General features: G+C 54.4%; 1 protein-coding gene across 2 annotated transcripts in view; it reads right to left on the bottom strand.

Moving 5' to 3' along the window:
* Positions 1–3,540: 3,540 nt before the first annotated feature.
* CX3CL1 (C-X3-C motif chemokine ligand 1) overlaps positions 3,541–9,114 on the bottom strand; it is a 12,351-nt gene continuing 6,777 nt past the window's right edge. The window contains exons 2-3 of one of the 2 annotated variants that reach the window (XM_040498107.1): positions 8,614–8,734; positions 3,541–6,720 (exon numbers count right to left, since the gene is read on the bottom strand). In XM_040498107.1, coding sequence (XP_040354041.1) covers positions 5,610–6,720; positions 8,614–8,734 — 1,232 coding nt within the window. In that variant the 3' untranslated portion in view covers positions 3,541–5,609. The remainder of the gene's footprint in view (positions 6,721–8,613; positions 8,735–9,114) is intronic. The other variant, XM_040498109.1, reaches the window with a different exon arrangement.

The following is a 9,114-nucleotide window of genomic DNA, read 5'->3' as shown; positions in this document are numbered from 1 at the left end:
CATTTTCTGGAATGTTGCCAGGTGCTGAGCCAGAAGGACTGAAAGTTCTTAAGGGTCTCTCATCAGAAATTCAATATGTGAATCTTGTGATATACGTTACTTCCACCCCCTAGTTCACTGGCCCAAACTGCTCTTTTGGCCCCCCTAAACCCCAAGGGGGTGGGAAGAGCAGCCCTCCCACATGCCCAAGGGGTAGCAAGCCAGAAATAGGCAAGGAGATTGACTTTTGCAGTCTCCTAGGACTTGAAACTAACAAAATTCTCTTTTTAAGTCTGAGATTCAGGCCTCTTGCTCCTCTGGAATCAATTTAGTTGGGATTCATGAGTTTTGACCTTGTCAGTTTCAAAAGCAATGTATAGAAGAAAAGTTACATCAACTTGAACAGCTGCATAATGGCACCATAACATTTCTTTACCCTGCTTTAGCTGAAAACCAAGAAGGCTGCCTTTCTTGATACTTATGATTCCACAGTCTTGTTTGGGTATCCAGTAACCAAAGTGAATAGAACTAGGATGTTTCAAACCCTTTGGAAACATCCGTTGCATGATCATAGGTTCTATTACCGAGAGCTCACTATGTGCAATGGAGAAAACTGAGGCCCAGAGAGGTTAAGCAACTTGCCCAAAGTTATGTAGCCAGAAATCTCCATGCTGTATTCTGCTCCTGTATTGGTTTAAAAAAAAAAAAAAAAAAAAAAAAAAAAAAGCTGCTCATTACAAATAATTCTGTCCTGTCCTTTGCGGGCAAGAGATTCCTTGAATTTAAGAGAGGGGCATCGCTTCCACCAATGTGGTGAGATCAAGGAGATCTCTCATGGGTCCAACCACGGAAGTTTGCAGTCAGTTTAAGAAAGCTAGCCTGGCACCAGATCTTTTCTTAATTCCCAGCGGCTGAAACATTCTTTGTCCGGGAAAGCACATGACTGAGCAGAAATGAATGGGACACAGGTGGTCTCCTGAGCTCTTGTACACGTAGGACAACAGGGCATGGGTACACACACACACACACACACACGCACAGCTCCCAGGAGCTTATTATTCAGTCTCACCCTGGAAATTCCCAGCCATTCATTTCTTTATTTTTCTGCCTGGCCTCACCCATTTGGGGAATGTACAGAGGACACAGGGGAGGGAAGGGACTAACGGCAAAGGGCAGAGAGTGGGAAGGCTGTTAGTGGCTACTGCCCACAGGACCCTGCAAGCCTCGGTGGGGGATGGAGTGGGCGGGCCTTGGACAGGGATGGGGGCAGGGAAGGGGGGGGTCTCCAAAACTTGGGCTAGGTGCCAAATCTCTAACTTGGAGGGCAGTGTAGGGCGGAGGGGGGCAGGCAGGAGAGGAAGGGTAAGGACAGCAGCTTAAAGGTGCTTTCATCCCTGGATTCTGGATCCAGTGGCTCTGAAGTGGGGGCCTGGTGTCTGTACTTTTAAGAATCCGTGGTTCAGGGACGCCTGGGTAGCTCAGTCAGTTAAGAGTCCAACTCTTGATTTCAGCTCGGGTCATGATCCCACTGTTAATGAGTTGGAGACCCACGCCCGACTCTGCGCTGACAGCCGTGGAGCCTGCTTGGGATGCTCTCTCGCCTTCTCTCTCTCCGTCCCTCCCCCACTGATTCTTGCTAAATAAATAAACATTTTTTAATGTTAAAAAAATAAAAAGAATCGATGGCTCATACTTTCAGACACAAAGACTAACATTCAAGTCCTGGAGAAAGACTGCAGGTCAGACCCCCATCTCTGCCACTTAACCTTGGGCTTGGAGAGCCTTCCTTTCCTCAACTGCAAGATGGGCACATTGTATGCAAAGAACTTAGCACACTGCCTGGCACGGGTAAACACTAAACAAACAGTGGCTTTTATTATCTGATGACGTCTCAGAGACCCCACAGCCCTGTCAGAGATTTGAGAGGCCTCTGAGTCTCCTTCCAACTCTGAGTGAATTTGGGCACCACGTGTGAAGTGTAGCCCTCTAAGTGAAAGAAAACCGAACGCTCCAGGATCCCCGAACTGCTCTGGACTGAGCCAGAATTCAGGTCTGTCCCACTCTCCATCCTCTTCTGGAGCAAGAGGAGTTTAAACCTTACCTAACAATGTGATTAAAAAACAAAACAAATTGCAAAGCCTCTGGTCATGTTCCATGTTGCCGAAAGGATGGGGTTCGAGAGGCTGGAGGCTTGTGACCTTGCCTCTGAGCTCCTCCTTGGGTGTGGAATGGGCAAAAGCAGGAGGAAATGAGTTTGAGGGGGCTCGGGCAGAGCTGTGGCTCGCTGCTAAGGGACGTACTAGGATGGGCAGCTTGCACAGAGGCAGCAACCTCAGATTCACACAGGACCCTCAAACCCACATGTCTGTGGGGTTTGGCAGGTAGTAAAATGAAGGAGGAAGGCAGCAGAGTATAAGAAAAGTCATGTGCCCATCATGACCTTGTCCCAATTTCGGTGCAGACTTGGGTTTGGACAAAAATATCCTTGCTCTAAGATAAACAAGAGAAGGGTGATGAAAAACAGTACTTGACATGGTCACAAGCTCCAAGAGCACTAAGCAGTTAGGGGATGCTAGAGAACTGGGGGTCTCGCCCTGGCCTGCCCCTTCTCAAGAGGAAGCTGCTGCTGGGGCCTGACCCACTGATGTCGTGGTAGGGCCAGACCTTCTGAGTCACCCGACAGAACACAGAAGAATAGGTTTGTGTGTGTAATTTCCTGATTTTTGCATACTGCCTCTAATTTTTAAAAACACCGTGTAGATATCTAATCTAAAATGCCATTGGCTGTAGGGCACTCTGATATTTAGTAAACTACTAATAAACAAAAAAAAAAGACCTGTCAATTAAACTATGACAAGCCATGGATCGGAGGACAAATCCCAATTCCAAAGATGTCACAATGCAAAAAAAAAATGTGCATCTCAGGATCCACGAAATATTGTGTAATAATAGGCTGTACTTGATCTGTAGAAACTTGTGCAGTTCCCAATCTACACAACTGTACATAGCAGCTCTTATGATGCCACCCTGGGACATTGGACGGCTTAGGGGCCACCAGGAGGTTTGTGTTGGGGTCCTATCTGTGAACACCCAAGTCCTTTGGGAAGTAATCTCTTTTTGATCTTTATCTGGACCAGCAATGAGTCAAAGTAGCCAAGAAGAAAATGTGGCCCACTGTGCTCCCATGGATGACCGGATCACTAATGGTGCTACTAAGGCCCCGGAGATGGAGGTTTAGTAGGCACGGGGAAGCACAGGAGTGGCTTCATAAGAGATTCTGATTCCTGCCAGGGAAGGGAGCCACTAGGAGAAGTCTCAGGCCTGATGTTTAACAGGCCCAGAGAGGTGAAGGCACTGCCCAAAGTCACACAGCAGAGCAGAACAAAGCCAGGCCAGGGACTCACCCCTCCTCACCCCTATCCCTAGTGCTGCTTCTCCTGCTGACTGTAAAGGACTCCTCCTCCACCCCAGGCGGGCTGGACCCAGAGATCCTAGGCCCCTCCTTTATGCCATCGCTCCTGAGGTCTGGTTGCTGAGCCTGCCCTAGAGCAAGTTACTTTATTCGATTCACAAGACTTTTCAATTTTATTAGTAAAATACAAAATGGCACAGACATTGGTGATAGGGTTGGAAAAGCAAAGGATCAACCAACTCCTTCCAAAGTCCCCCCCCACCAAATTGTCCTTGCCCATGTCCTGCTTGGGGGGAGGGGGACTAATCAAGTCTGTGGAAGGGGAACTAGCTGCTCCCAGCTGTCTCCTCACAAAAGTAGGGAGCCCCATCATGGGTGCTCCACTCCTTGAGGGCTCTCCAAACCTGGAGGAGCCCAAAAAAGTGCATTTAGACCTGCTGTCCGCCCTCCAAGCCATCAGAGTGCCCCCCACTAGAGCCAGGCCCCAACATCCCAGGTCATGTGCAGCAGGCGGTGCAGGAGGGCCCCTCTCTGTGGGCCAGAGCTGTGTCTGCTTCCTCTGAGCATCTATCTGCCAAGTAGAGTGTCACCCACACCTGGGGGAAGCCTGGCCCATGGGAGGCTCCCCAGGTGGGGGGCAAGGGTCCCCGTCAGGGACAGAGGGAGGGGGAGAGCTGCCCCTGGGGACTCTGAGGGGTGAGGCCTGCAGGCCCTGTCAGGCCTGCCTGAGTCCTCAGCACCCAAAAAGGGAACCCCTGACTTGGTGCCCACAGCTTCCCTCCCCACAGGACGGAGTCTTTCAGAGGTAAACACGGAACCTCAGGTTTCAGCGGTGGACTCTGATCCCATGGAAAATGTCCTTGCGATCCTGGCCCTGCCTGTGGTGGGCTGGAGGGTGAGGGAAGACCAGGACCGGAGGACAGCAGTGTTGTTAGGGAGTGAGAGAGGCAGAAGAGGACTCCAGGCTGCAGAAACCGCAAACGCAGGGCCCAAGTCCCTCACACAGGCCAGCGGCTGCCCCCTGCAGCCTCCCCCTTCCTTTTCCTGAGCGCCTCAGCCCCCTGGGGAGCCCGCAGGCTTCCACTCCTCTTCAGCCTGTCACACATCACTTGGGCTTGTCCGGGTGTCCCTGCAAGCCTGGTGACCCTGGGAGGGCTGTTCTCAAAGCCAGGCAGGGGCCTGCCCCTCACATACGCCAGCCCGGTCCCCTCAGGGAGCCCACAGAGCTGACTCCCTCCCACAGAGCAGGACCTGAGCTCTCAGATCTCTCTCTTGCACCGCTCCCAGTCTCAGAGCCCAGCAGCGTGCCGGGCTCCCCGGTGGGTGGTGAAGACCGGCTGAGGTGTTCTGTTGTGAGGCTACACCCAGGGTCTGGGAAAAGGGGGGTCTCTGGACCAGTGAGTGATGCCCGTCAGGACAGGTTACTGTCGCACATTTGCCATGACTCTTTCCTTCCCCAGATGGAAAACCAGAGGTACGGATGCCTTGCTGGGTTGGTGATGGGCCCGGGACTAGAACCCCAGCTTTCACCCTCAAAGTCAACGTCCCTCCTCTGCACAGCATCGACTGAGAAGAAACACAAATCAAAGCCACCAGGTCACTTGGTCTCCCCTTCCCACAATGCCTAACTGAGGGCAGAGCCTTCCTGGGGGCAGTCCCAGGAAACGCCACACTAGCCTCATGCAAGAGAAGACGGGTCCCCGGCTGGGTGTGGGCTCTGTACAGGGGATGGGGGAGATAGCACCGCAGGTAGCCGGGGTGACTGGCGACTGCAGCGGGACCAAGAGACACGATGAGGTCTGAGGGAGTGGGGCAGGAGGGGCCTGGCCTGAGGCTCATTCGTGAGATGGGATGACCGTGGTAACGTGTGGGCATGGGAACCAGAGGGGCCGGGCGTTTGTTCAATAAATAATTGTTTACTGGGTCTGGGACTGTGTCAAAGGGAACCTCTAACCAGCCAGCAGCAGAAGTTTCCTGACTTGGGGACATGGGAGTGAGTTGCAAAGGCCACCACTCCTGTCCCGGGTAGGTCAACAAAGGTGAGGAGCGGCCTCCTGGGGTGTGCCCGGGAGCTGGGAGCAGTTCCTTGCGAAAGATCCTGCGTCCTTGCTCTGATCATCCCAGCTCAGGTCAGGCCTTGGGTGAGGGTGGATATAAGGATGGGGGAACCCCAGGCAGCTGTCTGAGTTGAACAACTGGACGCAGGCAGGTGGGCAGCTCACACGGGCACCAGGACGTACGAGTTACTGCCGCAGCTCCGGGGGACATAGCGAAGCCCGTCCACCATGTCCCCTGCCATCTTGCGGGGGCAGCCCTGGAGGCTTTGGTAGGCGAACATGGCCACCCCCAGGCAGAAGAGGAGGCCGAGGAAGGCCAACAGCCCTACTGCCTGCCTCCGGGTGGCCGCCTGGGAGTCAGGGACAGGAGTGATGAGGACTTCCAGCCGCTGGGGGTCCACAGTGGCATGGATGGGATCCTCAGCCTTAGGGGTCCAGCTGCCTGAGGCCACTGGCTCCCTGCTGGGAACACTTTCTGAGGAGACAGGGACCATGGAGAGACGGGGCATGCTGTCAGACCCTCTGAGAGCATCCGTGTGAGCTGAAATGGGACCCATCTCCACGGGCCCTAGAGAGTTCTCTGGCATGGGGCCAGAGATCCACACAGGTTGGTCCTCTGAGGCTGTGTGTAAAATGGTGGGGACCTGGGTAGAGGGGGCCTGGGTAGGGAGGGTCTGGGTGGAGGGGGCCTGGGTAAGGAGGGTCTGGGTAGAGGGGGCCTGGGTGGGGGGGGCCTGGGTGGAGGGGGTCTGGGTGGCGGGGGCCTGGGGGGGGGGGGCCTGGGTGGCGGGGGCCTGGGTGGCGGGGGCCTGGGTGGGGAGGGCCTCAGAGGCCTTTCCCTCAGCCCAGAGGCCCGACCCAGGTTTGTAGGCAGAGCTCTGCCAGGACGCCGGGGTGGTGAGGGCAGCGGCGTTGAAAAGCTCAGTCCTCTGGGACCCAGCTGGAGGCCCTCCATCTGGAGCCTTTGAAGTGGAGGGGAACCTGGTCCCCCAGGAATCAGCCACTCCTGTCGACAGCTCTGGGGAAGTCCCCAAGGCCCTCTGTGCCTCCTGGCCACTGCTTTCCCGGGTAGCTTTGGGCTCTGTGACCGTAGACTTGTCCATTCCCCTGGCGGCCAGGGTGGTCCTGGGTTCACCCACGCCAATTTGCTTCTCGAACGTGCCGCCATTTTGCACCGGCATAGCAGTCTGGCGCTCTAGATGTTCCATGGCTTTCTGGACCCATTTCTCCTTTGGATCAGCACAGAAGATTTTGTTCTGTTTGGTCCTCAAGCTACAAGGAAGGAAGACAGGGGCCTGGTGATGCCCAGATGCCATGTGGAGTAGAGGCATCATGCAAATGCTCTGCAGGTGAACAGACCCGGCCGGAAATCCTGCCCCCAACACTTATTAGCTGTGAGCTGTGAGGTGTGAGCTGATTAGCTTGGGCAGCTTGAGTTCTGGGGTTTCCCTGTCCTCGCCTGAGAAATAGAGATAGCATACCTACCTTCTGCGGGGTGACCGACCTCCCCGCAAAAGTTGGGACAGAGCGGGGGGTCCTCAAGATCTGGAACTTCTCTGTGAAAGTCCCAGAAAATTGGGACAAGTTGGCCACCCCACTTTTGTGTTATTGTAAAAAAAAAAAAAAAAAATAAAAAAAAAAAAAAAAAGAAAGAAAGAAAGAAAGAAAAAAGAAAAGAAAATGATATAAAGCACCTGGCTCAGAGCGGGAGACTCCGAGGACTCGTTACCATTAAGGCAGGGGACTCTGGGCTGTGAGTCTTCTGACTGGGGGAGCCGTCCACAGCTGTTCCCTGCTGTCAGGTGTGTGACTGGTGAGCTCTGGGTAAGTAAGGCCTCCTCTCTCTGGAAGGAGCTGATTTAAATGTCCTCTTCCTCCTCTCCCTCAGTTACAGGCTGCCCTCCAGACCTCTACCTCCTCTCTTAGTGTGTATCCTCAGGCTGAAAACACAGTTAGTGAGCTACAGCCACATATATGGTGGTCCCGTCGGGACCCCGAGGGCCATCCAAATCTTGAGCTTCCTCTGGCTGGCTAACTGCCGAGCACACAGCTCAGAGCTGCCTGGGGCTCACGCTCCATGCCACCGTGCTAGCAGGCATTTTGCCTGTTTCAACCTCACACCCATCCTGAGAGGTGGCTACCACGCCCATCCCCATTTTACAGATGAGAAAACCGAGGCTCAGAGAGGTAACGCGAACGTGCGTGGCTCCGGCACGCTGGGAAACCAGAGAAGTGCAGGAAGCAAGCATAAGCCTGCAGGCCCCCACAGGCGAGGCGCTGCCTGGTGCCACAGTCCCCTCCCTGGGGCTGCCTACTTCCCCTTTACCTAGAAAACAGAAGCAAATTTGTGGGGGAGTCCGGGGGAAGCAAGCCCTGGCAGGTGAGCAGAGAGGTCAGGCAGCAGCCCCTCATGGTAACTGTGCAGTCAGTGGAGTGAAGGACACGACTTCCTTTAGCTGAGCCTAGACGTTGAGAGCCTGCTAGCCATTTCCCGACGCCAGGCCCGAAGGTCGGTCTGTGGAAAGGTCTTGGGGCTGGGTGACTGGGCAGGACCCAAGAGGGACCCCAGGAGAGCAAGCGGCCAAGACAGCCAAGGGTCCCCGACGGTCGGGATGGGCGGGGGGCCAATGGGGGGGCTGGTTCAGGTTGGCCCCTGCCCCAAATCTCACTGGAATCCTGTTTCCTCATCTGTCAAGTGCAGATAATAATCTCTGCCTTTCCCATCGGTGGCTTTTGGGCACCCTGCCAAGCTGCTTATTTACATGATCGCCTCTCATCCTCCCAACTACCCCGTTTTATAGATAAGGAAACTAAAGCGCAGAGGGTAGGGAGTGTGAGCAGGGCCACGCAACCTGTCAGTGGTGAAGCCAGGATTTGCACCACATCTGTTGGAGTCTGGAGCCTGCCCTTGAGACCACAGTGCTTTACCTGCCCAGCAGGTTCAAGGGCTGCCTAAAACATACCACCCCTTTGTGGCTGCTCCAGACCAAAGGCCTTTCAGGAAGCCGCTCCCCACTTTTATCTTGGGACACAGATATCAAGGTCATCGAGGAGTCAGGGAGCCAGGAGCAGGAAGAGCATTTGCTGAGGCCCTTGGCGGGAGCCCAGGTTGAGGAGGAAGAATGTGGACAGGGATTAGTAGAGGCCAAGAGCCCGAGTACCTACATGATGGCATGCTTGCCGCAGGATTCTTGATTTCGTTGGTAGTGGACTAGTAAAGCCACAGGGATCTCCGAGGTCATCTTGCTGCAGGTGACGTTGCATTTCTTCACACCGAGGTGCTGTCCTGAGCCCACAGAGGCCCCCCAGTCAGCAGGACTGTCCAAGGGCATCTGGCTTCCCAGTCCCAGGACACAGCCAATGCCCTGCACACCCTGGTCTTCCAGGCCCTTGACCTCAGTCCCCCATCCCCGGCCAAACTTCTCTATGCCTCAGTTTCCCTACCTGTGCAATAGGGAGAGTGATAGTATCTACCTCATAGGGATGTTATATAAACTAATGAAGATGTAGTCTCACTTATGAAGCTCTTAGTGCCTGGCATGTAGTAAGGGTTCATTTTAAAAATCAAGTTGCAGGGCGCCTGGGTGGCTCAGTTGGTTAAGCGTCCGACTTTGGCTCAGGTCATGATCTCACAGCTCGTGAGTTCGAGCCCCGCGTCAGGCTCTG

Source organism: Herpailurus yagouaroundi, unplaced genomic scaffold (genome assembly GCF_014898765.1).
Source record: "Herpailurus yagouaroundi ecotype Mexico unplaced genomic scaffold, PumYag 190, whole genome shotgun sequence".
NCBI lineage: Eukaryota > Metazoa > Chordata > Mammalia > Carnivora > Felidae > Herpailurus > Herpailurus yagouaroundi.
This window is presented reverse-complemented; position numbering and strand designations above follow the sequence as displayed.